This window comes from Panthera pardus, unplaced genomic scaffold, assembly GCF_024362965.1.
Source record: "Panthera pardus isolate Hobbes unplaced genomic scaffold, ASM2436296v1 HiC_scaffold_4, whole genome shotgun sequence".
In the NCBI taxonomy this organism is placed as follows: Eukaryota; Metazoa; Chordata; class Mammalia; order Carnivora; family Felidae; genus Panthera; species Panthera pardus.
In genome coordinates, this window is record NW_026526969.1 from 2,684,139 (window position 1) to 2,710,000 (window position 25,862).

The 25,862-nt window shown below is 49.3% G+C and overlaps 1 protein-coding gene across 6 annotated transcripts in view; it reads right to left on the reverse strand.

Annotated features, from left to right (window-relative positions):
- AUTS2 (activator of transcription and developmental regulator AUTS2) overlaps positions 1–25,862 on the reverse strand; it is a 1,113,825-nt gene that overhangs the window by 83,074 nt on the left and 1,004,889 nt on the right. For all 6 annotated transcript variants that reach the window (XM_053894094.1, XM_053894096.1, XM_053894093.1 and 3 more), the window contains one exon: positions 3,069–3,120. In XM_053894094.1, the coding sequence (XP_053750069.1) occupies positions 3,069–3,120 (52 nt within the window). The remainder of the gene's footprint in view (positions 1–3,068; positions 3,121–25,862) is intronic.

The window sequence follows — 25,862 nt, forward strand, 5'->3', positions numbered from 1 at the left end:
ACCAGTTCTCTACTAAACTGGACAGACGGTACAATACAAGAAAAGTCAAAATAAAATCCAAAGGCAGAAGTGACACGTACCTCCTCTGCTTCAGCCCCTCCTCCCGTCCCAACTAATTGTTTGCTCCCCACCAGAGATGCTGGCGCAGGACCAGGAGGTTCTGCCGTGGTTGAAAATTCTCACCTAACGAGGCGAAATGGCTTACTGAAGCTCACAGACCCACAGGACTCGGGTCATAGCCCCCGCGGCTTCAGCCGGAGCTCGGTCCCCAGACTGCTCAGCCCAACATCAAAGCTGCGCCCCGCCCCCCCCCGCCCCGGCCCCCACCACAATCAGCTTGTGAGATTAGCACTGCCCTCCCACGGTGAAATTTTATGGACCAAATCTGCCCGCCACCAGGCTCAGCAGCGTAATCTCACCAGCAGCTGAAAGCCAGGCTTCTCTAAGGCCAGAACACTGTGGGAGTCCCGGGAGGGGGAGGTGACGTGTCCCAGGGAGTCAGATTCCCTGCACTCTCGTTAGACTGTTCGATAAGCTGAAGCCTTGAAGATTTTGCCAGTAGTGTTTGTTACCTGGTGTAAATGTGCCCTTTCTTACAATGCTTTTCATTGCTCTTGGCTAAGAATACTGGACAGAGACGGGAGACCTGACTCACGGGCAGGCAGGCCGCTTTGCAGGAGAACTTGAACTTGACGTGCACGAAGCTGACAGTTCCTTGAAGGCCTTGTCAACCATCCGTCCAGTAAACACTGCCACTACCCCGAGTAAAAACAGAGCAAAAACCACAAGCACATATCGAGACTCTGTGCACCTGTCTTGAAGCAATTATTGACGTTATCACTCTACAATGAATCTCTTTTTGAAGTTGTTTTCCTGATATTTAGCAGTTTGAATACTAATCCCCTTAACAAAACTGTCCCCAAGCGTTCCCCCCTCCCCCGCCCCCCTAATCTCCTTCTCTCCAGGGGGAGGGCGGGTGCTGGGTACCAGTCAGTCGACTTTGCCGCACCTGGATTTGCATTGATTCCTCTCTTGTCATTCATGTTACCAACAGGAATTAGCATAAGGCATTAAGGGAAACTCTGGAGGAGAAAAGAAAGGCCATTTTGATGGAAATAAGGGGCAAAGGAATAATCTGCCATCAACTAAAATGCTTATTTGTGTATGGTTTCCCAAGCAAAGCTTAGAAAAAGCCTATGTTGATTTTAGCGCACACAAAGAAACCTTAATCCTTTCAAGGCAACTAAATCACCCCCAGAAAAGCAGCTCAGAAGAAAGGCACCCTGTCAGGGGGATGACTATTCACAACCAAATAGATGCCACAAATCACACTCTGTAAGTAAACAAAAATAAGAATGTGGGAAACGTTTGATTGGAAAAGGGAAGGGGGGCAGGGGTGGGGGAGTCGGGGCTGCGGGGAGCCATTCTCATCAATCACTCTTCAACTTCCCTGAAGAGAGCCTTTCAGCTCGGTGAGGGCAGCAAGGGCCTCAACGCAGGTCCCGGAACGGAGCCAGCTCCCACTCTAGGGCTGATCCCAGAGAGGGGACACACATTCCAAAGCTTTTTGGAGCCAATGAGCAGAAGCAGAAGGGAAGCTTGGGGCTGGAGGTCCTGGGGGGGGGGGGGGAGGGGAGCGGGGGGCACCTGAGACCTCCTTTCCAGGCCCTGTCCTATTTTTATCTCCTCCTCCACCCCCTTCTCTCACCCAGATTTGGATCCACCAGTGTCTACCCATCCCCTTCCCTCATCAAAACGAGCAATAAACAATTAGGCATTTGTACATATGAGCACTGCATGCTATGAACCACAAACATCTTCTTTTATTGGGCTTTTAGCCTTATGGATAACAAATTTACACAAACTTCCAGTCCATCAAAAAATATGATGACATATAAAACCGGAATACTCCATCATGCCATAAAAAAGATAAAAACTCAACGTGACAATAATTCTGGGAGTAGCAGCAATCACACTAGCATCGACACCTCAAGGGAACTCTAAACATAATGTACTATTTAAAATGGCAGTTGGGTTCAAATTCTGAAATCATCTGGGAGCTCAAAAAAAAAAAAAAACCAAAAAAACAACAAATAACAAAAAACAAAAACACAACCAAAAACCCGGCACTTGGAAATGTGTCTTACTGAACCCAGCTTGCAAAAAATGCTAGCCAAGGCAACTAAGCGGATGTGGAAGTGGCTTCAAATTCCTCCACTCCAGGGAGGCCCCACTCTGTAACTTGTACCAAGCACTGGTCCCAGGTAACAACAGCAGGAGACTACCACAGACAGCACCCCGTCTGTATTTAGTACCGACCGTGCAAGCACCCAAATCAGGTTCCACAGCGAAGGGGAGAAAGTCACTCAGTGTATGTAATTTATACCTTTCCAATTATACACCTCTGCGAAGGCAGTGACTGGAGACTCCCTTCGATTTCGTGATTTCCAACGACACTGCTACAAATGAAAACTGCAGTGATCGAGGACAAGTTTTCCCTTAATGCACTGTTATATCATTAGCCTGTCTTAGTCTGACATTGCAGTTTGGAAGAAATTAATGGGACAGCACATATTTAAATTTTGCCCTCTTGCTCGTTTATGAACTTCACCGAAAGCCCACAGCAGACTGAGGCTTGGTTTATGACCATAAGCCAGTGCATACTAAACATCCACTGGTTATCAGGGTCTGCAGGACGAATCAGCTATTTAGAGTTCTATTTATAGTTCTCCGACTGCGGGGTAGTTGATAAGTAACAATAAAGTGAAGGCATTTGGAGAACTATTATTCTCCATTACCGCTTCCTGCATTAAATTAAACTCACATAGATAGCAGTGATTTCTTAGTCAAATCAATTTAAATAAGGATTCAGCGTATTCTTCAAAAAGAAACCATTCTGGAATACAACACCAAAGCATACAGAATCTGTCTCAGGCAAAAACACACAGGGTGAATCGTGGCTCCAGAGTGAAAAATGAAAGACCGTTTGTTTTTTATTCTGATTTTCTAGGCAATGACAATGAAACAAATACAAAAATCAGCCATTGCTCAGAACGAAGGTGTCTTACCTTTGTTTACAATAACAGTATTGAAGAGCTTTTCAGAGCTGGCATCTGATGCCTGAAAAACAAGAAAGGGAGAAAAAAATGTGATTATGGTCGTTAATATTGTCATCACCATCATCACTGATTTTCAACCAGTTCACTACATTTTTAGCAAAACCTGACAGGGAAAGCAGCAATTTCCCCCAATCGTCCATAAGGTGGCGCTATTTGACTGCACGAGACAGACCTGCAGTGCAGCTCTTTGCTGGGGGAAAAAATCTGATTTTAAAAACGTGTCCTTATTAGACATATTATCTGTGCAAAACATATTTCTATGAGATGATACACAAAGCAATTCAGCTCATTCACATAATGATTTTGCAATTTCGTTGACAGATCATTATTTTGGAAATGGTGCTTTTTTTTCTTTGAGATGTACAGACATGCCTATTTTTCAATTTTCTTTCACAACCCAGAAATGCCTATTATTTAACGCTATGCTTTTCCTCACTAAAAAGTAATGGCTAGCACTTCCGGAAATTAATTTAAAGATTCAGCCGATGACCTCGAGATCCTTGTTCTTCCTAGCAAACCAGGACGACCTTGGTGTTGAAACAGGAGCAAGCTGACCTGCCCCCAAACCTGACACGATGCATGCCATAAGCGTTACATCCTTCCCATTTTCTAGAATCGTATCTGCTAATTACTACAGGGGCTTGAGGAAAGTGAGATAAACCTGTTTCAACAGCAAGAGTAAAGCCAGGGTAAATTATACACTAATGTTCTGGAAAATAAACACACAGTTGATTTGGAGGAAAATGCCATAATGCTGTAGAGGCACGGAATATTTGTAGAACTTCTAGAAAAAATTAAACAATTGAAGTAAAAATAAGCATCCCCACTAAGATAATCTGAAAATGGACCTGCATTTAAAGTTACAATGGCTATGCTGTAATCCTTGCCATGCAACCCTTGTAAATCATTTGTCTTTCACACTTTATACATAGAGATGCATATTTTGACAAAGCAAAGCATAGCATGTTGAATAAATATAGAAGGAACTATAAGAATCGGGGGGAGAGTATATCCCAAGTACAGCATATTCTGTGACTCTGGGGCTGGGGGGCTGACTTTGGGGACAAAGAAGGTACTCAATTTAGCCTTTCTGTGTTATGTTGATGAAAAAGAGATATTCTTATGTATATCTGGGGAACATATTCTGGTTTTCAATGCAAGGGATACAGAACGACAAAAAATATTTTTATTATGAGTATTTCCCCCTTTATTTTCCTCCTAACCTCCCTACTGTAGAGGTGGTTCAGAAAATTAATAGATCAAGGGGAAAAATGAATGTATGTGTAAAACAAGGATTGGCCTGCACACACATGTATATACAGTTTAAAATAAACCCTAGATAGCTTTAAAATTTTTTTTGGTATGAATAAAAAATATGCCAAAGGCCTTCCTGACACCTTAGAGGTAATTAAATAAAACTATACAATAGCTTTTCAGAAAAATCAGCTGCCAAAAAAGTGTGGCATGGAGAAAGAAACAAAATATGCCTTAAACAAGTCAGAAAGATTGTTAATAAAGGCAAAAATTACAGTAATAGTGCTGTGAGATTGCTATCTGTAGTGAGATGTCTAGGAATGTGAGTTTTCCCTGCTAAAAACTCAGAGATAAGCCTATGTCACCATTCGTGAATGCAAAAGCATCCCTTAGTTTAAACTGGAAGGGCTATGTTAAATTCATGGCTTCTAAAAACAAACTCCGGCTGATACATTTAAGAGAAAGAAAAACAGTCCATTAATGAAATCATCTTAAAACGGAAATCACCTTTGCAGATACAGGGATTCCCTATTAAAATCTGTCTAATTGGCCCAAAGAAATAGGACAATAAATGCAAATGCACCCCAAATGCAGAGAACGTGGGTGAGGAAAGGAAATGGTTCCCGATTGAGTTTTTATTTGTGTGGGTGTATGAGAGAGATCCAATAGGACAGAAGCTGCAGGTGAACAGGCCCTCCGGTTGTCTGAAACACCTCCTAGGGGCTGTGGCCTTTTGTCGGCTCCCCTGGTCTACACAACACACGCTATTCTCAAGGAGGCGGTTAAGTGTTCCTTGTATCTGAAGCGAACTTAGGAAAAGTGATTATGATGCCAACCGGTAAGTTATTAAGGAACTAAGTCTGACAGGATATTCAGAGAAGATCAGGAGTGTGCCTGCTAATAACAGCTGAGCCCTTTAATTTTCTGATGCATGTCACAAAGCCTGAAACGATGCCTCTTCTAATTGGGGAAGGGGCCGCCTCAAAAAAAGCCTCCGCAGGAAAACACCCCAAAGAAAATCAGTGCAATGGGACAGTGGCTAATCGTAAAATGATTCTGGATCCCTTCCTTCTCCCACCCAGGTGGTTGAAACTATGGCGGCCCACCGTCCTGAGAAGTCAGAAAGGAGCTTCTTGGCCGAAGTCTAAAGTGGAAACTACAAGAAAATCCTTTACATTTCCTCCACCAACTTTCCAAATTCGACTTCTGCCTTTAAAGCATCTGTGTAAATTATTTGGCCCTTTATCTTGGGGACGTTTTCTTTTTCATGATTTTTAGAAGAAAAAAAAAAAAAGTCTGCAATTCCTTGTACTACCTGGGCCATTTTCCTGGCCGATTTTTTACTTTTATTTTTCCATCACGAACGTCGAATGGAAACATGGTGAGCGAGAGGCGAGTCGAGGTTTCCCTTCTCTCCTTTTTTTTAACACAGAGGTACCCTTACACGCTAAGGACTTCTACATTTTGCCCTCATTTCGCTTCACGCCCCTCGCTCGGTTTGGGAGGGTGAGGGCGTAAAGTGGCTGCATGTAAAAAGGACAGAAAACAAAGCTCTCTTTTGGCTGCTTTTTAATGGGGGGGGGGGGAGGGAGAGATTTTTTTTTTTTTTTATACTAAAAAAATTACTAGAGGCCGTAGTTGGTGTTTAGGGAAAAGTTAATAAGTCAAACAGATTGGAGGAAAGAGCGCCGAGAATGGGAAAACGAATGCGAGCCTTCCGTGCAGACGGGGGTGGGATGCGGCCGCTCGGGTTCGAGGGCCACCTCCGTTCTCTCCGGCCGCAGACCCCGGGGCGCCCTCCGCACCCGCAGGAAGAGGGACTTCCCAACAAGGGAAGAAAAGCCTCCTCGAAACTTAAGCGCGAGTTCTTTCAGCGACTGCCGCCGATCGCGAGCCCAGACCTCCTCTGGCTTCCCTTGGCACCGCGTGCGGGCCGGGATCCCGACCTCGGAGCGGCAGCGCCACGCCGCGCCTCGGTCTCCAGCCCGACTGGGCGCAGGCCCCGGCCCGGGCCCCGGCCCCCGGCCCCGGGTCGGCTGGAGCCCCTCGGGACCGGAGGCGCCGGGCCGGCTGCGGCCCCCCGGCCCTGCCGGGCACGTCCGCGCCGCCGCTCCCCGGCCGAGCTCGGCCGGCCCACGGAGGAAAGTACAAAGGCGGGCGGCCAGGCCGCGGAGGGAGGGTGGGAGGGAGGGCAGAGGGAGGAGGGGTGGCGAAGGGGGGCCCGGGCGCGCCAGACGCGAGGCGCCCGCCCCTGCCACCTCTGCCCGCGGGCCCGGCCGCCGCAACAAAGACCCCCGACCCGGCCGCCTCCCTTCCGAGCGCGGGCGGCGAGCGAGGGAGCCGCGCCCCCGGGGCTGCATTACCTGGTCGCAAAGGGTTAAGCGGTCCTGTCAGCCCCAAGTTCATGGTTTGGTTCCTTAGCAGGGCTCACGATGGGGGATCGGCAGAGACCAGGGGGGAAAAGCGGCCAAACACACGAAGAGAAAACGCCCAACTCCGACCGGGCTGCGTCCGCAAGTCTGTCCTCGGTTCCTCGCGAAAGTCTGAAAGCGGATGCACGGGACCCAAATCCGTACGAGAGCAGCAGCTGGCGGCGGCCGAGCGCCAGCGCCGCGCACACATCCAGCGCGGCCGAGGCCGGGCGGCGGGCGGCGGGGGGAGCGCCCGATCCGCGCCCGCCCGCTGCCTCCGGGCCGCTCCTGCGGCGCACGGGTCGGGCCGGGCACGGCGGGGACCCGAGCAGCGTCCCGGGCGGGCCGGCGGGCGGGCGAGGCGGAGAGGAGCGGCCCGAGCCGCGGCCGCGGCGCGCGGAGCTAAGAGCGAGGCGGCGGCGGCGGCGACAGGACAAAGGAGACCATGTGCGGAGGGAGGGAGGAGGGAGAGGGAGGAGGAGGAGGAGGAGGGCGCGCGGCGGCGGCGGCGGCGGCGGCGGCGGCGGCGGCTTCTCCCCGGCGGCCGCCTCGGGCTCCCCGACTGTCGGTCCCGCCTCTCCAGCAGCGCCGCGGCCCGAGTGGTCCCGGTCCCGCCGCCGCCGCCGAGGCGCTGGAGGGAGACGCTCCGGGAGTCTTTATTCGGGGCCGATCTCGCCGGGCGCGGCGCGGGAACGCTGCAGCGGCCGGGGCGCCGGGAGGGCTGCGCGGGGCCGACGGCGCCTCCTGGCCGGAGGTCGCGGGCGGCGGGCGGGCGGCGGGGAGCGCCCGGGGCTGGCTGGGCTCCGGCCCGCGCTCCGCTCGCGGGCGCCTGCCTCTCCCGCCGGCTCCCCGCTCAAGTGAACTCCATCGGCGGCCGCCGCCGGCGCCGCGGACTCCCAGGCTGGACGGGCGGCAGGAGGGGGCGGCGGCGGCACGGGGGCCCCTCGCTCCGGACTTCGCTCCCCGACTGCGCCGAGCGCGCCTCCTCCAGACGCTCGCAGCTCTCGGAGCGGGACTTCCTCGGCGCGCCGAGCCCGAGCCGCCGGTGCCGCCGCCCCTCCTCCGTCCCGCCCCGCGCGCCCCGCCCCTCGCCGCCCCTCCTCTCGGCCCCGGCGCCGGGTCGGCCCCGCGGGGGCGCAGTCCCCGGGTGCGACATCGACAGCTGTCGCTCCCCCTCCCCCCCCCCCCCCCACCGCGCCTCGGGCCCTGGGTCCCCACGGCTGCCTTCCCCGCGGGCGGGCGCGGCGGGAACTGCAACGCTCCTCGCCCTCCCCACAGTTGCCGCTTCCAATATCGCGCCGCGGCAGGGAAAGGCCACTAGGCCCGCAGCCTGGGGTGGAACTGAGACCAGGCCAGTCTCCTCTGCAAAGAGAGGGCTCTCTGGGCGGTCGTGAGGGCCTGCTGAGAAAGTGATGTAGGTCGAGCGCCCGGCACACAGTAGGTGCTCAAAACGAAGTAATATGCCCACTGTTGAAAATGAAGCGGGGGGGGGGGGGGGGGGGGTTGGTCGGAGTCTAGTATTAGAACAAAAAGGTCTTCATCTCGCCTCATTCCCACCACGATCAGAGACTCAATGCAGTTTGTCAAGTCCTAGGGATAATCCAGAGGATGAACTGGCCATTTACAAACACCCCCCGCCCCTTACTCTTCAAATGCACTTACATTTGCACACCTCACACGCACAAAAGGGGAGCGGGTTGGTTCCCCAGGCGTCTACCAGATGTAGGAAAAGGACGAAAGCAAGGCACAGCCTCACTAAATGGACGGCATTACTATCCCCGTATCATTTGTCATCCTTGTGTTCTCTAGTGCTCAGTGTAGGGTCTGAGAAGGAGGGTGTGGGGGCTCACTGACCACAAACTTGTTGTTTGGCGGGCTCCCCTGTACGACCCACTCCTGCCAAAGCCTACCCAGCTCCCTTCTGTCCCTGGTGGCCCCTCCGCGGAATTCCGGCTTCCTTACTCATGATTTCAACCCCAGAGACCCTGAAAAGGTACTGGGCCCTACACGGGGGGCAGGAGACCCTCCGCAAAGATCTGGAGCTTTAATTCCACACCTGCAGCATGACAAAGTCCCTCCTTAGTGCCCAGGAAAAGTTGCTGTGATTTTCCCAGCACAAGCGGGAGAAAGCAGCAAGCAAGGTGGAGATTGTCCCTGGGAGGGTTCCAGGGTAGATCGGGCTCCCTTGGGGGAGTGACGGCCACTGACAGGTCCTATGTCCCTGCTGGTGCCACTGTTACCTGGATTGCAGCAGAGAAGAGAGGAGGGAACAGGGCTTGGGAGAGACGTATATCACATACAAATGCCACGGAGACTGGCTTAAAGCAATAATGTCCCTTCCTCACCTCTTTGAAGTTCAACATCCATCACTGTTGGATTTCATGGCACTCCTGAACAACCTCTCAAGGGTAAAATGGGGGGTGCTTGCTGTATGGTGTAATTTTTTTCCCCTTTAACTTTCACATATGAGGAATTTTGGAAATAAGAGGGTCTCTTTTCTCTCTAGCCTCACCACCTTCCCGAAAACTGGCAGCACTATGTAGTATTTCTAAAGACTTTTTTTTTTTTTTTTAAAGATAGGTAATAGCCATTTTCTCTACCTCTACCCCCAAAGCAGTCAGAAGGAAAGGTGCCTTGGAGAAAGTAGTTGGCAGTTGGATTTTCCAATTGCTTATAAGATGTCACAAAACCCAGCTGAGGCCCTCAGGCTAGGGGCCTTCATTCTGAAGCTGTCTCTGCAGTAAGAGAGATAGCTCAAAGGCAAACATTAAATTTTCAAGAAAAGACATTAAAATGTTGTTTCTTTTGGAACAATCAGAACGGGACGGTTTTCTTGTCTTGTTGCTCTAATAAAATCAATATTACAGGGAAGAAATTGCCAGAGCTCCTGCCAGGTCCCCCACAGGGTAAACTGAGATGCAGGAAAGCACAGGGAACTTAGCTGACCAACGAAAACAACCACTTAGCCCTCTGCATTGCTTCCATCAGACAGCATTCCTGACACTTTACCAGGCCTTGCATTAGATTGTCATCTCTGATTATCAGGGACTAGATCTCAGAGCAGCCTGGGATAATCTGCATCTGTCCCCGTATTTTGATGATCTGTAACCAGGAGGAATGTGGAAACACCAGCAGCCAAGCTTCTGGAGGACCCACAGAACTGGCCTCTGCGCTCTGTGTCCCTATCCGGTCCCCTGTGCCAGCCTGTGTGGCTTTTGCCCTGTGAGGCCCACCACCACCACTTGGTGGGCTCCCTTCCTCCAACTCCCCCCAGACACTTGAATGAGTTCATCTTGATTCGTTTACAGGTTTTGTACCCCCTCCTTTCTGAAAGGGAGGGAATCAATGTCAAAATTGGAAAGGAAGAGGTATAGAAGCATCAGAAGTCTGAAGAAAGAAAAAAAGAAAGGAAAGGAAAGGAAAGGAAAGGAAAGGAAAGGAAAGGAAAGGAAAGGAAAGGAAAGGAAAGGAAAGGAAACCAAAGCAAAGCAAAGCAAAGCAAAGGAAGGGAGAGAGGAGGCAAAGAATGATGGATAATCACCCCAGGTGACTTTCAAGAATCAAGATTCATTGTGGTTGTTTTCCCTTGAGAAACTTAGTTTCCCTTTGTTGTAATTTTCACCTGAAGATTACAAAGTCAAAGGCTGGCAGCCACTGTTTCTGTTACATTCAAAAGTTTTAACATACTAACCACTCATGGCTTCTTAGGCCTTCAGCCTCTGAACCAGATCTAAGGAGGGCAAATCTTACAAAGTGGGTTCCCTAATAAGAAGCAGGTAGCAAGAATATGGACTCAATAGTCTTTCCAGTGTAGATCAATTATTTCAGAACCCAAACCAGATTTTAATATATGAGCAAAGACCTTGGCCAAATTTATGATTTACCAGCTAAAACTTAAAACACACACACACACACACACACACACACACACACACACACACACACCCAAGCCCAAGCTAAATTAAAATATGGAATCATCTTTCAATCTCAAAATACATCTAGAGATAAACAAGATTTGAAAACTAATGGTGCTTCTTCTACATCAATGTAAAATGGCTAAGTTCTAAAGCCTAAAATGTGCTTTGATTCAATTTGTAACACAAGTTACCAGGCTGAGATTAAACCTTTTTTGGTAAATTATTTCTTACAAATTCTGGCCTTCTGTGGAGCATCTTATATAGAAAAGGCTTCTCAATTGTATGGTGTTCTCGCTCCTAAAGACAATGAACTTCAGGCACTCCCTGACAGAACATGGGGTGGGTGACTCGGTGGGTGGAGTTCAAGGAAAGAGGAAGCCTTTATATTTTATGTTTTATTTTTAAAGTTCTTTTTTTTTAATTTTTTTTTTTTTTAAGAGAGAGAGAGACAGAGAGAGAGAGAGAGGGAATCCCAAGCAGGCTCGGCATGGTCAGTGCAGAGCCCGATGTGGGGCTTCAACTCATGAACTGTGAGATCATGATCAGAGCCGAGACCGAGAGCTGGACGCTCAATGCACTTTAACATCCAGGCGCCCCTTTTGTTATTTTTTTTAAAGTACACCCAATGTGGGTCTCAAACTCATGACCTCGAGATCAAGAGTCGTAGGCTCTACTGACAGAGCCAGTCGGGCACCCCTTGAATTTCTTTTTTTTTTTTTTTAATTTTTTTAACATTTATTTATTTTTGAGACAGAGAGAGACAGAGCATGAACGGGGGAGGGTCAGAGAGAGGGAGACACAGAATCGGAAACAGGCTCCAGGCTCTGAGCTGTCAGCACAGAGCCCGACGCGGGGCTCGAACTCATGGACCGCGAGATCATGATCATGACCTGAGCCGAAGTCGGCCGCTTAACCGACTGAGCCACCCAGACGCCCCTCACCCCTTGAATTTCTATACTTTAAATGATGTGGTATAAGAAGGCCACTAAAGTCGAGTGATAACCCAGGCGTTCTGTCTCCAACTGGCCTGGGGAAAGGTCACCCCACCTGGGTTATTTCGGTGTCTCTAGGAGCTAGATTTCTTCAAATTCTAAAGCCCTTCAAGCTTTGGAAATACAAGTTTCTGTTCATTCTTCAGGGAGTGGGCAAGAGCCAGCATCTGACTGACATCACCACCCTATCACTTCTGAGCCAGGACACCTTGGGAAAAATCTCTTCACTCTTCGTGCCTCCGTGTTTCCTCGCGTGTAAGATGAGCGGCCAACAGTACCCACACCTCTGCAGTCGCTGCCAGTAACGCCACTGGCACTTAGTAAGTGGGCTGTAGGTGTTGGCTATTATGATTGAAGGTGACACTCTTTTTCGATCACTGTGGGGGCCGACAAAACCAAAGCGCATTCTACTATGGCTGCGATGTCCATTCCACTGGCCACGCCTTCTCCTGGATTCTTTCCATACGAACCACCGTACTGATGAGGAAAACAACCACTTGAACATCAAAAACACCAATCCAGAAAGTGGTGGCTATGATCTGCCCCACCTGCATTGGGGAGCCTCACCTGCACACAGGCACTACCCTGGGTGCCCCAACCCTTTCCGATGGGGTCAGAACCTGGAGACTGGGTAGCTTGGGTCACATACATAATAAGGCTGGTGGGATCTTCTTTTTTTTTTTTTTTTTTTAATTTTTTTTTTTTCAACGTTTTTTATTTATTTTTGGGACAGAGAGAGACAGAGCATGAACGAGGGAGGGGCAGAGAGAGAGGGAGACACAGAATCGGAAACAGGCTCCAGGCTCTGAGCCATCAGCCCAGAGCCTGACGCGGGGCTCGAACTCACGGACCGCGAGATCGTGACCTGGCTGAAGTCGGATGCTTAACCGACTGCGCCACCCAGGCGCCCCTGGTGGGATCTTCTTGATAGATGATAAAATCCAATCTCGAGTCAAGCAAAATGCTGTGAAGAGTTCACCAGGCTGCAAGATGTAATCAACCTCCTAATAGGGAGAGCTTCAACTTCTTCAAACGTAAAATAGCATTCATCCCAATTATGCCATTTTGACGTGCTGAATTGTAATTTCTGACTCAAACAGGCCTACAGTTTTATCTGTGACTATGGCAATGGTTTCTTACTGGTGCAGAGGTGTGTTTTGCCTTTTTTGTTCCTCTTCTCTGTGTGGGATACTCACCACCTCAATGTGATTAGAAAAAATTTTTTAACGTTTATTTATTTTTTGGGGGGGCGGGGGAGAGAGAGAGAGAGCCAGGGAGGGGCAGAGAGGGAGACGGAATCGGAAGCAGGCTCCAGGCTCCAAGCTGTCAGCACAGAGCCTGATAGGGGACTCGAGCTCACGAACCCTGAGATCATGACCTGAGCTGAAGTCGGGTGCTTAACTGACTGAGCCACCCCGGCGCCCACCTCAATGTGATTTTAGATTCAACCATTCGATAACTATGTCTTGCACATCTGTATTCCCGCCAGAGCACAGGAATGGCATAAGAAACAGTCGTGAGCCTGGAGTGCCCAGCACTTTACTGTCTATTTATGAGGATATAATGCTAGTCTATTCACTGTCATATGCCTTCTTTCTGAACCAACCTGGTTTCTTGCAGTATAATTCACATTTTGGAATTTGTTTACCTGGCCGGTACCCCGCGTAGTACTGGGAGGCCTCCCTCAACAGCTGCCTGGTGAGAGAATGAATGGATGGCCAAGGCTTTCCCAGGCTGCTCGTAAAGTGCCTGACAAGCACTGGGGTACCTGATAAAGTGGAGGGAGACTCAGGGCAGAGGTCTCCCTGCGGGGCCTGCTGCTCCTTATCCATGGCAGGTGAATTTATTTATTTTAAATATTTATTTTTGACAGAGAGAGAGAGAGAGAGAGAGACAGAGCTTGAGCAGGGGAGGGGCAGAGAGAGGGGGAGACACAGAATCTGAAGCAGGCTCCAGGCTCCGAGCTGTCAGCCCAGAGCCCGACGCGGGGCTCGAACTCACGAACCGCGAGATCATGACCTGAGCCGAAGTCAGACCCTTAACCGACGAAGCCACCACGACGCCCATTTTAAATTGTAGATCACGATCGCCTCCCCTAGTGATGAGTGGCTAGTCAACCTCGGATGGCCCCAAACCCCTCTGGCTCTGTGCCACCCACCCCTTCCGAATAGGTGATTTTAAAATGGAAGGTTCATTACTTATCACTCCGAAAGGAGGCTACAATATCTCATGCTCATACTGTCGTAAAGCAAAAGCCTCTACCATTATATGCCTGTGTTGCTACAATTGATCATAGGGCTACAACAAGAGGGAAGTAAATAAACCGAACTGGGTTAGTTTATGATGCATACTATTGAGACGCAGGGGGGAATAAATATTTTCCAAGTGTAGACGTCAAGAAAAAGAATTTTACTTTCAAACTTCACAGTGTACTATAAACTACAGAAGGGGGGAGAAGTATGAAAACCATAAACTATCTCTTACTTACCCACCAAATCTACATTAAAATATTAATATTCAGAATCTGACACTCCCACAAAGAAAGGCGGTGAAAAATAAAAAAAAAATATGTGCAGTCTCTGCTCCTGTCGCCCAGGGGCATCTCATGTTTTGCTCAAGTGCACGAAGTGAAGAACATGAGGCCGTGCCCTCCCGGCCCTCACCTGTGCTTGGCCACCCCCCACCCCCCCCCCCCACCCCCGATCACAGCATCACATACTGGTGGGTGTTTGCAATCTGGGGTCTAGAGACCTGACCCAATATGGAGTTGCAGTTCTAACAAGCATATCAAGCGCCATCCGCGTGACAGGGGGAGTCTCCATTCCTCATTCCGTTGGCCAAACCTGGAACTGCACATACTCTCAATGCCTGTTGAGATCTAGAATAAGCCAGTTCTAGATCTAAGTCAAACTAAATTCTGACACCTACAGTCTAGAACGGTTCCCAGATCCGAAGGGTCGTGGGAAAGCTGCTGAAGCTGTGCTAACAGAAGCAGGACATGTGAGTAGTTGACCTTCAGACGTTTTGTAGTTCGAAAGGTGACGGACACCCTAGACGAAGGTCATCTGCAAAAGTAACGTGAGAAATGGTGGCCAACTGCGATGCACGTTAGCCTTTCTTTCCCTACAGCCTTTTCCCAAGGGGTTTGCCCTTTTTCCCTGGAAAAAGGTTACCTCAAAGTATCAATAATCTTGAGGGTCCTGGAAATTCTATTCCCCCCCCCCCATCTACTAACACACACGGACCTAACAAAGCTTCTGTGCTACCCTCTTAGCTTCATTTTGTAGTATCCTGATGATCCAAATATTTATTTGCAGAAATTCTTGTTGAGCAAGAATGCAACATTTGCTTCTTCTGTTTTGGTGACTCATACAGTTGCTGGGGTACCATGTGGGCAGCTAGAATATCAAAGAATTCCCTTGGTTTAGCTTTCCTGAAAGCATTCCTGTTGACGACTGTTTCTGATTTTTTGCCCTTACTCCAATCTTAGCTGTTCTCCCTGGGCCTTGCGGGCTGTCAGTATGGAGTGGAAAAGTCTAGCATGGCCAGTACAATAGGCTCTGTCTCTGTGCCTTTACGAATCACATGAACATACTTTGGAAATGGTCAAGGGCTATACGAATGCCAGCTGCTATGATCACACACTGAGGTTACTCAGGGGTGAGGGCCAGCCTGCACGCCTACCGAGACCTGTTAATTCCTCTCTGGTCCTGTATGATCTCCCAATTACAGAGCTCTGCTGCAAATTAACTGAATCAGCAATTTCTTCTGCTCCAAACTATAGGTTGTCTTGAAGGGTTCCTTAGGGAAATACATTCAAGACGATGTCTGACATGTATTACCTGCTTCTTGGCCCACCTCTGGACACTGTCGTCCTTTAGGGGGTTAAATTTCCTTAGTGGTCTCAAGATGCTGCTTTGGAGGGCCAAGATTCAATGCCTTAAGGGCCAGGACTGTGCTCTAACACCACCCCCCACCGCCCCCCTCCCCCATCACTATTCCCCATAGAATGCCTTCTGTGTGGTAGATGGTCCATGAAGAGTGGTTAGGTCAATGAGTTAAGAATGGATGACCCCATCTTTGCCAACTAAACATGTAAAATAAAAGAATGAAGACATTATCTCAGAAATAAACTGTACAGTCCTTTCCACACACTGCCACCAGCTTAGGGTTTCACAGAATATAGAACCCGCCCCCCCACCCCCCGACCGGCTGTCATAATGCTAACAATAGAACACGTGTCAATTCTCTTGAAAACTGACTATGAATTAAACTACCAACCACTGGGGTAGGCACACTCTAAATATGGCCTCTAATACTTCTGTGCGTGCATGCTAACCTCCCACGAGCAGGTAGAGCCTGTGTCCTCTATTCTGGAATCTGGGCTGGGCCTGCAACTCTCTTGACCAGAAAAATGTGGAGGGAGCGATGCTGTGGGACTTCGGAGCTTAGGCGTTAAGAAGGCCTGGCAACTTTCTGCTTCTTTCTTCTTGGAATCTGGGCGCCACGTTGTGAGGAAGCCCAAGCCGACCCACACAGAGAATTCTGGCATCAGGACCAAAGACCTGGTTGGGTTCCCAGCCCCCAGCCAGGAACGACATGCCGGCCATGTGAGTAAACATCTTGGCTTTGGCTCCCCTGGCCCTGTTGAGCCTGCCTTAGTTGAAGCCCTGTGGACCCGAGAGCAATGGTTTCTGTACAGTCCTACAGAACTCTGAGCAAATAATTGTGTTTTGAGGTGTTGCATTTGTAGTCTCTTACAAAGTCACAGGTAATGGAGACAGCCATCTAGGTCATGCCCCAACGTTCCGAAAAAGGAAGCAGATGAACACACGCCAGGATGAGACACATCCGTGAGCTGTCACCTCTGCTTTTGGCCCCTGTAAGGGAATGACGGGGGGATCTTGAGGGTAGAAGAGGAACGCTACTGAAATAAAGATAATTAACGGAAGTGGGAAAATCCTGAAATAAGACAAGTCTCTGCCGAAATAGGGAAAAGTTTTCTATTTGATAAAGTAGAAGAAAACTTAACGTGACAATGTGAATGCAAGAATAAATCTGATCTCTCCCTTTCCTTTTGGAGGCTGTGAATGTTTGCAAAACTAAAAAGTCTTTAGTGATCCCTTCTTTTATCTAAAACAGATTGCAGTTTTAAGCACAGCCTCATGAAACTGCAGGTTCAAAGGAACCTGAAGCCGAATTAGCATAAAATCTGGAATCCTCATTGCCACCAAACGCACGGCCGCCACCTGACAGCTCTTTTGTGATTTTTGGTTTCAAATAGAAACTGGAAGTAGCTGAGGTGGAATGGGCCAGGGCTCCAAGTGTTTAACACTCAGTCCCTCCTATGGACTCACACATTCGAGAGAGAGCCTTCGCCGGCTCCCTGAAACCCGCGGTTAGGGAACACAGCCCCCGTGTGGCTGCCCGCCCAACAAAACCCGTGGGGCTGGGGGTTGCTCACGTGACAGAAATACTTGGCTAATACTTTTTGGAAGTGTTAAATATTTTTAAGTAAATTCACAGACCTCGGAGAGCGAATCTGCTGGGACCGAGTGGGTGGAGGGGGGGCGGGGAGCAGGGGAGGGAGGGAGACCACCCTTTCCGAGTTTTTACGTTGCAAATGCCAAGAAACCCATAAATTCTAGACACTGCAATTTAAACACCAGCAGGTATGCAGATTCCCTCTCTCGTGATTCACTTAACACTTTCTGAGCTTCCTCTTTGGGTAATGACAACTCTACGCACCGACATTTAATTCTGGAAAACCCCAGGGGGGCTGCTTTGCCTACTGCTGAAAACAGTAGACCTACCTCTAGGACAGAAAAGTTACACTTCTTTTATAGCAAAGGGGGGGTAAGGTAGTATGTATCTAATTCTCCCTTGAGGAATGCAGGTGCCGGAAGAGGATTTTCTCACCCCCTCGTAGGGAGGGTGGGTTTTGTCCTGAGCCATCCCCGTCCCAGACTTCCTCCTCGGATCCCCATACGATCAAGTGCATGAATTCAAGTGACAGCTGGCTGGGCTGTGTCCACAGCACATGAAAAGCAGGCTGCGACCACGCAGGGAGGAGAGGCTTGGCCTTCCTTCTCTTCCTCAAGTGCCTCCCGCCAGGCCTGCCACGCCCCACTTAGGGCCATCTGCTCCTGAAGCCACTGCCACCGTGGACGAGGAAGGGGCTTGCTCCGTGGGGTGCGCGATTCACAGGGAGGCTGGTCACGGGCTCACTTTCACCCAGGTCTGTGCCTCCTCTGAAGTTCCTCTACTGTTTGGTGCACAACTTTGCACATTCTCCAGGAGGAAAAAAAAACGTAGTGAGCATCTGGTATTTACACAGAATCTTAGAGGGAGTTGACGGATTTAATTACAAGTGTTAGTAAAACAGGAAAATTGTAGCCAGGCTTTCAAATAGCCACTCGCCTCTAAGTAACAAGACTTTCCTTTGTGCTGCTGGTAAAGAATGTGATTTATTTCCTAAGCGAGTTTTCTTGCAGAAGGGGAGGTTGGTGAGAAGACAGTTGCTTGGCTGGTAGCTTTTATTTTCATGTACGATGCTGTCCTTCTTATATAAAGATCAAGCTACAAACAACATTCAACCAGGGGGTGTGCTCGGAGTTGTTTTTCCGTTCGTGAGTGGTGATGGATTTTCTCTCCGTTCCCGGGGCTCACTTACAGCTGACAACATGCATTTGTGAAATGACTGGCTGGGTTTAAAGGCACAACTTAAGGCCAGGAAAATGATTGCAAGTAACTGACCTAGACGAGGATTAGAGAACTGACCTGATCCTCACTGGCTCTGGTGAGTTTTAATAACCGGTTGCAGGGCTACTGAAGACCATTACGGCGGAGGTGAGGTGCTTGTAAGAGTGCTGTACCGCATCAGCAAGGTCAGGCAATCTGGGTTTTAGAACAGGTTCAGTCCCTGCCAGTTGTGGCCTTGGGTCTAAGCCACTAAAGCTTCTCTTCACCATTAAAACCCATATAGGTTGGGGGGCGCCTGGGTGGCTCAGTTGGTTAAGCGTCCAACTTCGGCTCAGGTCATGATCTCACGGTCCGCGAGTTCGAGCCCCGCGTCGGGCTCTGTGCTGACAGCTCGGAGCCTGGAGCCTGCTTCGGATTCTGTGTCTCCCCCTCTCTGACCCCGCCCCCCCCCATGCTCCGTCTCTCTCTGTCTCAAAAGTAAATAAACATTAAAAAAATGCATATAGGTTGGGACAAATATTCTCTCTCCTGCTACCTTCCATACGTAAGGTTTTGTGATTCTCTACGATCTACTATCTAGATTATAAACAGAGAACAGTCTCTGCGGTGGAAAATAACATTATCCTTCTTCCATTTGTTTGGAGGTTACGTTGTTATCTCCGTGGGACATACTGTTTGACTTATTTTGTCTGGGGTTCCCACTCTTTTAGAATTTCCTGATAAATCACTGAAATGTCCGAAGTATGCTATGGTTTGCATTTAATCCTTCCAACTGGTGAGTACAATTTAACTTCCTCATCAAAAGAGTCGGGGCAAAGTGGGCCTCTCAGGCTCTGGGCGGCTGTCACTTGGTACCACGGGCCCATTAAACATATTTGTCAGCTTTATGCTTTAAAAGCAAAACCAAAAGGGTAAATGTGTCATCACGTACTCTTTAATCTGAAATCTACAGGGGAAGGAGCTCAGAAAGAAAGAAAGAAAATACACACACCCTGCCCTAACCCCCCTGCATGTGCTCACGCACACACACACACACGCACACACACACGCACACACACACACACGCGCGCACACACACACACACACACACACACACACACACACCAGGACACCACCAAATGTGAAGCTGGCTTTTGTCTTCATCAGACCATTCCTGGCCAAGGCAATGTGCACACCACATTGGGAACCAATTTAGTCATTTCTGACTTCTCGACAATCAAATAAAACAATAAATAGCCTGAACTGGGCTTGAAGGGGAAAAGGACCACATGAATTTCCTCTCAGGACATTTTTTTTTTTTTTTAACATGGAAGTTTGGCTTGAAAAGAACTTATTGCACAGACACATGTGGCCTCAATAGGATAGATCTTTAACTGATGAGACAGATTCCAGATTCAAGCACACTGTATCAGGGTTTAAATCCTCAGAATTTGGTAATGGAAAGTTTGGGTCACGTTAAGGACTGTGGGATCCAGGGATAAGATTTAGTTTTAAATTAGCCTCTTGGGCACAGGCTGAGCATTCCCCTAAGAAGCACCATATGTCTCAAATTCCACCTTTTTCCTTCTCTCCTGGCACTTCCCTGTGGATGGACCAGAAAACCCCTGACTTCAGGCCGCCTCCTTGTGCGTTTTTTGTGGACCCCCATCCTTATGATGACTTTTTTTTTTAACTCTTTAAAAAAGTTTCCCAACCTTTTATTTTGAAAAGTCTCACACTTACGGAAAAGGTGGTATGAATAATGCCTAACCCTGCCCCCCTCCCCACTCTTCATTTATATCCCTCTACTGGTAACACTTTGCCACAATGACTTTATCTCTCCTCCCTCTTGAGCTGTATTAAGACACACATATCTACCCACTTAGTGTTTGGGGGTGGGGGGTCGGGGTGGGGAAGGCAACCTCTTCCAGATTTCCTTCTGGCACTTTTCCTCATGGCTGCTGGTCTGAGTGGTCAGCATCTGAGTCTGCGATTGGGTCCCGTCTACTGGGACAGGGTCCCAGTGAGTTGCAAAGCCACACGTGTGTTTAAAAAGTCTGCACACGCTTGGTTCTTTCTGCTTCCAGGACTCGTGATGACTCAGCTCAGCTGAGGGGCCCTGGAAGTTGCCTGGGGCTTGGTGGTCAGTCAAGAGTGAAACTGGGCTAAGGGAAAAGGAGAGGGCCTGCTCGGAGCCAGGGGCACTTACTTATCCAGCAGGGATTGCAGAGAGGCTCATTTGGAGGCAGGAGGCACTCAGCCAGCTGACCATATAGCACAGTATTCGACTTGTCACTGTTCCTTCATCTGTAGATGGAAAGTATGACGTTCCTACTCCAGAGCCGCTGAGGGTTCAGTTCACTAGAACAGTACCTGGCACACAGCAAGCACTTAGTACATGTATCTGTTACTGTCCTGCTTGCTCCCTTAGGTACCACTCTGAAGCAGAGCTAACAGGTGAGGCAAGAGGTGAGGTCAGTTAGCCTCTTAATCTCAATGAAGCCTCTCCTTGACTCCAACAGGGTGTAGCCCACTGTCTGATCCATCATTAAAAGCCATTCACTTGGTAAGACTACTTACACTGATGATGAACTATGTGCCAAAACAAACAAACAAACAAACAAACAAACAAACAAACAAACAAGCCAAACCGAGGGAAACATGTTACTGGTCCTTAGGGCCCTTAAATGAGAAGAGAGGAGAGAAGAACAACAGAGAAAGAAAGCGGGACATGGTGGCATTGAGAATAGGACTTTCGGGAAGAAGGCGCATCCGCCAGGAGAAGGCAGTAGAAATGGGGTCCAGGTAAGGTGAGGAAAACCCTGAAGAGGCAAGGAGGTGGATAAGGAGGGGAGGCGAGGAGAGTTAAAGCTTGGGGGACCAGTCAAAATCAGGAACACAGAAGCATGAGGCGGCTTGCTGGGGAATATCGAGAAATTGCTTGGGACGAGAGGAGTCCAAAATACTGGGATCCAAGCCCGGCTGTGGGCAGGGACTCAAGACCGGACACCGAAGAGAGGGCTCAGAGTCACTGAGGAGTGAGGGTGTCCTCTGTGGAGATGACAGGGAGTGACTTCCCAGGGCACCACCGGGTAGTGGGAAGAAAGCACAGCCGAGGACAATACCTGGGATGGAGTCTGCGCTGCCCGGGCCAGGGAAGGAGCCACGGAAAGAGCGATGTGAGGTCAGCAAAGCGTCACGGCAGAACCAAGGAAGGGCAAGATGTCCAGGAGTAGGGCGGCAGTTGGGGTTCGGGGGTTACTCAGAAGTGGAAAACGTATCGGAGGTCGGGGAAGACAAGGACTGAGGCAAGAGAGAGGGCTGGTAAGGCAGCAGGTCTTTGATGAACAGCCAGAGAGCTGCAGAACAAGGCTGGTGTGACCACAGATTAACGATTAGTAAGTGAGCGAAGTGGTGAGAACAGAGGGAGGAAGTATAGACCACGTTCTATATGAGAAATGGAATGGAAACACACTGGAGGCAAATAGAAAGGCGCATATTAGGGCCTGCGTCCGTCTTCAACTGTCCGTGGCAGAGGCAGGAACACGGCACATCCACCCTTCAAACTTCTGTATGCAATTTAACATGCTCTTATGCTCGCTGTCCGTAGAGGAGTATCCCTGCCCAGGGATATTTTTATACATTCATACATATAGATGGGTTTCTTTTTTTTTTTCTTAATGTTTATTTCCTTTTGAGAGAGAGAGACAGAGACAGAGGGAGAGAGAGACAGAGGGAGAGAACATGTGTGAGCAGGGGAGAGGCAAAAGAGAGGGAGACACAGAATCCGAAGCAGGCTCCAGGCTCTAAGCTGTCAGCACAGAGCCCGACGCGGGGCTTGAACTCACAAACCGTGAGATCATAACCTGAGCCGAAGTCGGATGCTTAACCGGCTGAGCCACCCAGGTGCCCCTAGATGTATGTCTTAATAACAGGAGGAGCGATGCGTGCCAGATCCCCAGTAAATAATCCAAATGTCCTATACTTTACATATAGGGACCATTTTGTCCATGAGAGTAAACGAAAGCACAGGTAGAAAGAAACCTTTAAGGCATCATGGGGGTTTTAAAACGTGACTGCAAATCCTTCCCATGGGGGGTGGAGCCTACACCCCTTCCCTTGAACCTGGCGAATTCATGACAGAAGTGGCGTCATTTCCAAGGCGAGATCACAGGAAGCCTCGCTGCTTCTGCCTCTCTGGAAGCTCCTCCCAGAACCCAGCGGCCGTTCTGCGAGAAGGCCACGCCACGTGGGAAAACCTTGTGCAGGTGCCCCCACGGACAGTCCCGGCCAAGCTCAGCCCTGAGTCATGCCCGCCCAGGCATGGGGCATGTGAGGGAAGAGGTCTCCAGACGATCCTAGCCCCCTGCCACTCAAGTCACCTGGACATCCTGCAGCAGAGACCTGCTGTCCCCGCGGGGCCCTGTGCAAATTCCTGACCCCCTGAATCTGTGAGCGTAACAAAGGGGTGGCTGTTTCACACCTCGAAGTTTTGGAGTGGATAACTGGAACAGGTCTTTAAATATGGATTTCCCGCCTTATCATGGGCATTTCCCGTAATAAAGTCCTTCACTTCGGAGGCAATTTCCATGATTGAGGGTGGCGGGGGGTGGGGGTTGGTGTGAAATGCCACCGGAGCGTCCACACCAGAGACGCACGAGAAACTTACTAATGGGGCAGCGACCGCCGGTGTGAACGTGCAGGAGGTATATCACACCTCACACCACAGCCCCGAGGATCTTACCCTGTCACTTTGGAGAGAATCAACAAATGCAAAGGAACTTGATAAATATTTTCCATAACAAAACACAATTGGTTGCAGTGGGGATCCAGCTCTGGTCCTCATTAGTCACCCTTCACTTGTCAGACAAGCTCCAGATCTCGCTGAAATCCACTGTGGATTCTTTATAGTTTGTTGGGAAATGTGACTCTACGTTTCCTTTATACCACATGCTTTCTGGAGCCTGCTTTTAAATCTAGAGTGCGTGCTTAGCTCCCTCTTCCCATAGGAAAGGAGCATCAGCTTCCAAACAGAGGTAGGAAGGTCGCAGCGGCTGCTTCTGAAGTGGTTGTGGGGGGGAGGGGGGGGAGAGGGGGGGAAGGCCAGGCTGCCATTATCAGGGGCCACCAGGTGCCCCGGGATCACGTTAGGTGATAAAACACTTGGCTGACACCAGAAAAAAGAACATCACTTCTTCTCTCCCCACCCTTGCTCCCTCTTCTTCTTTTTTTTTTTTTTTTAAGGAGGCTTTTTACCCTCATTAAATGAAACCTTATCTCTGAAAGACTGCAATCCTCAGCAAATGACAAGTGCGCCTAATCTCATTTTCTGACAAGTGATTCTGACAGCACCTTCCCTTTGATTTCTGAGACATGTAGTTAGACATATATTAATCTGTCAGTCATCATCCCTAGGAAGAATAAAAAAGAGAGAGAGAAAGAAAGAAATGAACATTTGTGAATATGAAGGCGAGACAAGAGGCTAGGACACCTATTTTAACTGATGCATGAATACTCCTTTCTCAGGCAGCCCCTCCCCTTCCGGCACAGGGAACATCCCCAGAGGGGAGACTGAAGCGGGCCCATCAAAGGGCCAGGGGAACAGGCATCCGTGATCTCAGGTTATGTGGTCCAGGGGAAGGACGTGTGCTCTCGAGTGAGGCAGATCAGGTCCAAACCCCTGTCCTACGTAAAGGCCAGGTGGATTGGATAAGATCTTTAATCTCTGCACATCAGAATCCTATCTGTAGGATGGGGCTCAGGGCATCGGCTGGCTGTAAAGGATAAATAATCTGTATTAACGTAAATGCAGGGATAGAGCAGGCACCCAGTCCACAGAAGTGCTACCTACTGTCATTTCTGCTGGGGTCTCCTGGGGAGATGTTGAACTGGGGGAGCAGGGGAAACACAAGATGTACCCCCATTCCCTAAGAGGTAATGTACATAGAAGGAATTCTAGAACTGCAGGGAAGCTCTCACAAAGACTGCCAGGGAGAACCACATAAAAACTGGCACCCCACAACTATTTACAACTCAGCCTAGCATGCAAGTTGCTCCTAAACTATGCTCAAGAGATCCTTTCTCTTTTTCTGTAACCTTAAAGCAGATTCTTAACTGAGGCATTTGTAAAGGGGAGTGAATGCATACTTTTTTTTTTTTTTGGAGGGGTAGGGGGAGTCATGGGCACGAAATCGGTCCTGGGTCACTCTGGGGTGAACCACGTCCATCTGCCTGTTTGATAGAATAAAAGTTAATTTGATATCGTCTAACACGTCATTAGTCAATACCTGCATTGGGAGATGTCACCAACGTAAGTTTCTTTTCTCTTCACACAGAGACTGGCAAAGGCTTGGGACTGGCAAAGGGACCAGCCTTACCTCAGAGCTAACAGGGCATGAATGTGTCAGGTGTTGGGGATTCTTTTTTGAGAGCCACAGAAGACAAGCATGGACGGAAAGCTGTCTGATGTGCCAAGCGAGGCTGTTCCCCTTTGTCATTTGGTTTTCAAGAGGCTTGCCAACATATTCTGGAGACACCGGGCCTGCAAATGATCCAGAAAAGTCTTCTCTAGGAGTATACTACTCTCAGACAGGCTTCCGGGTTATATGCCTCAACTCCTCTACCTGCCCCCAAGTGACACAAAACAAAATGCCTCCCCACTCTTTCCAAGGCCCTCGCTGTATCGGTTCCATTTTCCAGGGATTGTGATCAGGTGGATGTGTTTAGCGTTGTGACATGCGTTGTGACATGCTAAACCAAGGAATGGAGAGAACCAAGGAATGGAGAAGAGAACGGAAAATGAAGAGTTTACGGACACATTTCCTCCCCCTTCCATACAAAGTGTTGTTCCATGAAAAGCAGGTACCTCTTAGGACATCTGCTATTTTCTTCTCTCCTTTTTCTCTTTGAATCTGAATGCTTGGCCATGCGTCTGTCTTCACGGAAATGAATAGGGTGGAACTATGGTCATGGCTCTCCCCCCCTACTGATGGAAGAACACTTGGGACAGGACAGACCGGGAGAACGAGACGGCCCGTGCTCAGGCAAAAATTATTCTGCACCTCAGGTACAGGGGAGACCGCCTTGTTCCTCCTCCTCCGCCTCCCTTACCCACTCGTCTGCCAACTGGATAGTAATGGCCCCCGAAGGAGGAGGAGTTCCAGTACCGGGGTGGAAATACAACTGAGGAAAATCCCTGGAGGAAACGCAATAGAGTTTTTGGTTTTAGCAAAAATGAACCAGAAAGTCTTCAAACAAGGGAACACCGTAACTGCTCCGCGTTTGTGAACTCAGATTTTATAGTCCCAAGGAAAACAGATCAACCGAACAAATGACCAGGCTGCTCGCAAACCATGTCAACCACGGGGGTACATGAGAGGCGCGCACAGTGCCGTGTTGGGCTCGTCAAACACGACCTCCGAGTCAAAAGTCCTGGTTGGCATTCTGACCATGCCTATCGCTTCCCTGCTCTGGGCCTCCTCAGTAAAG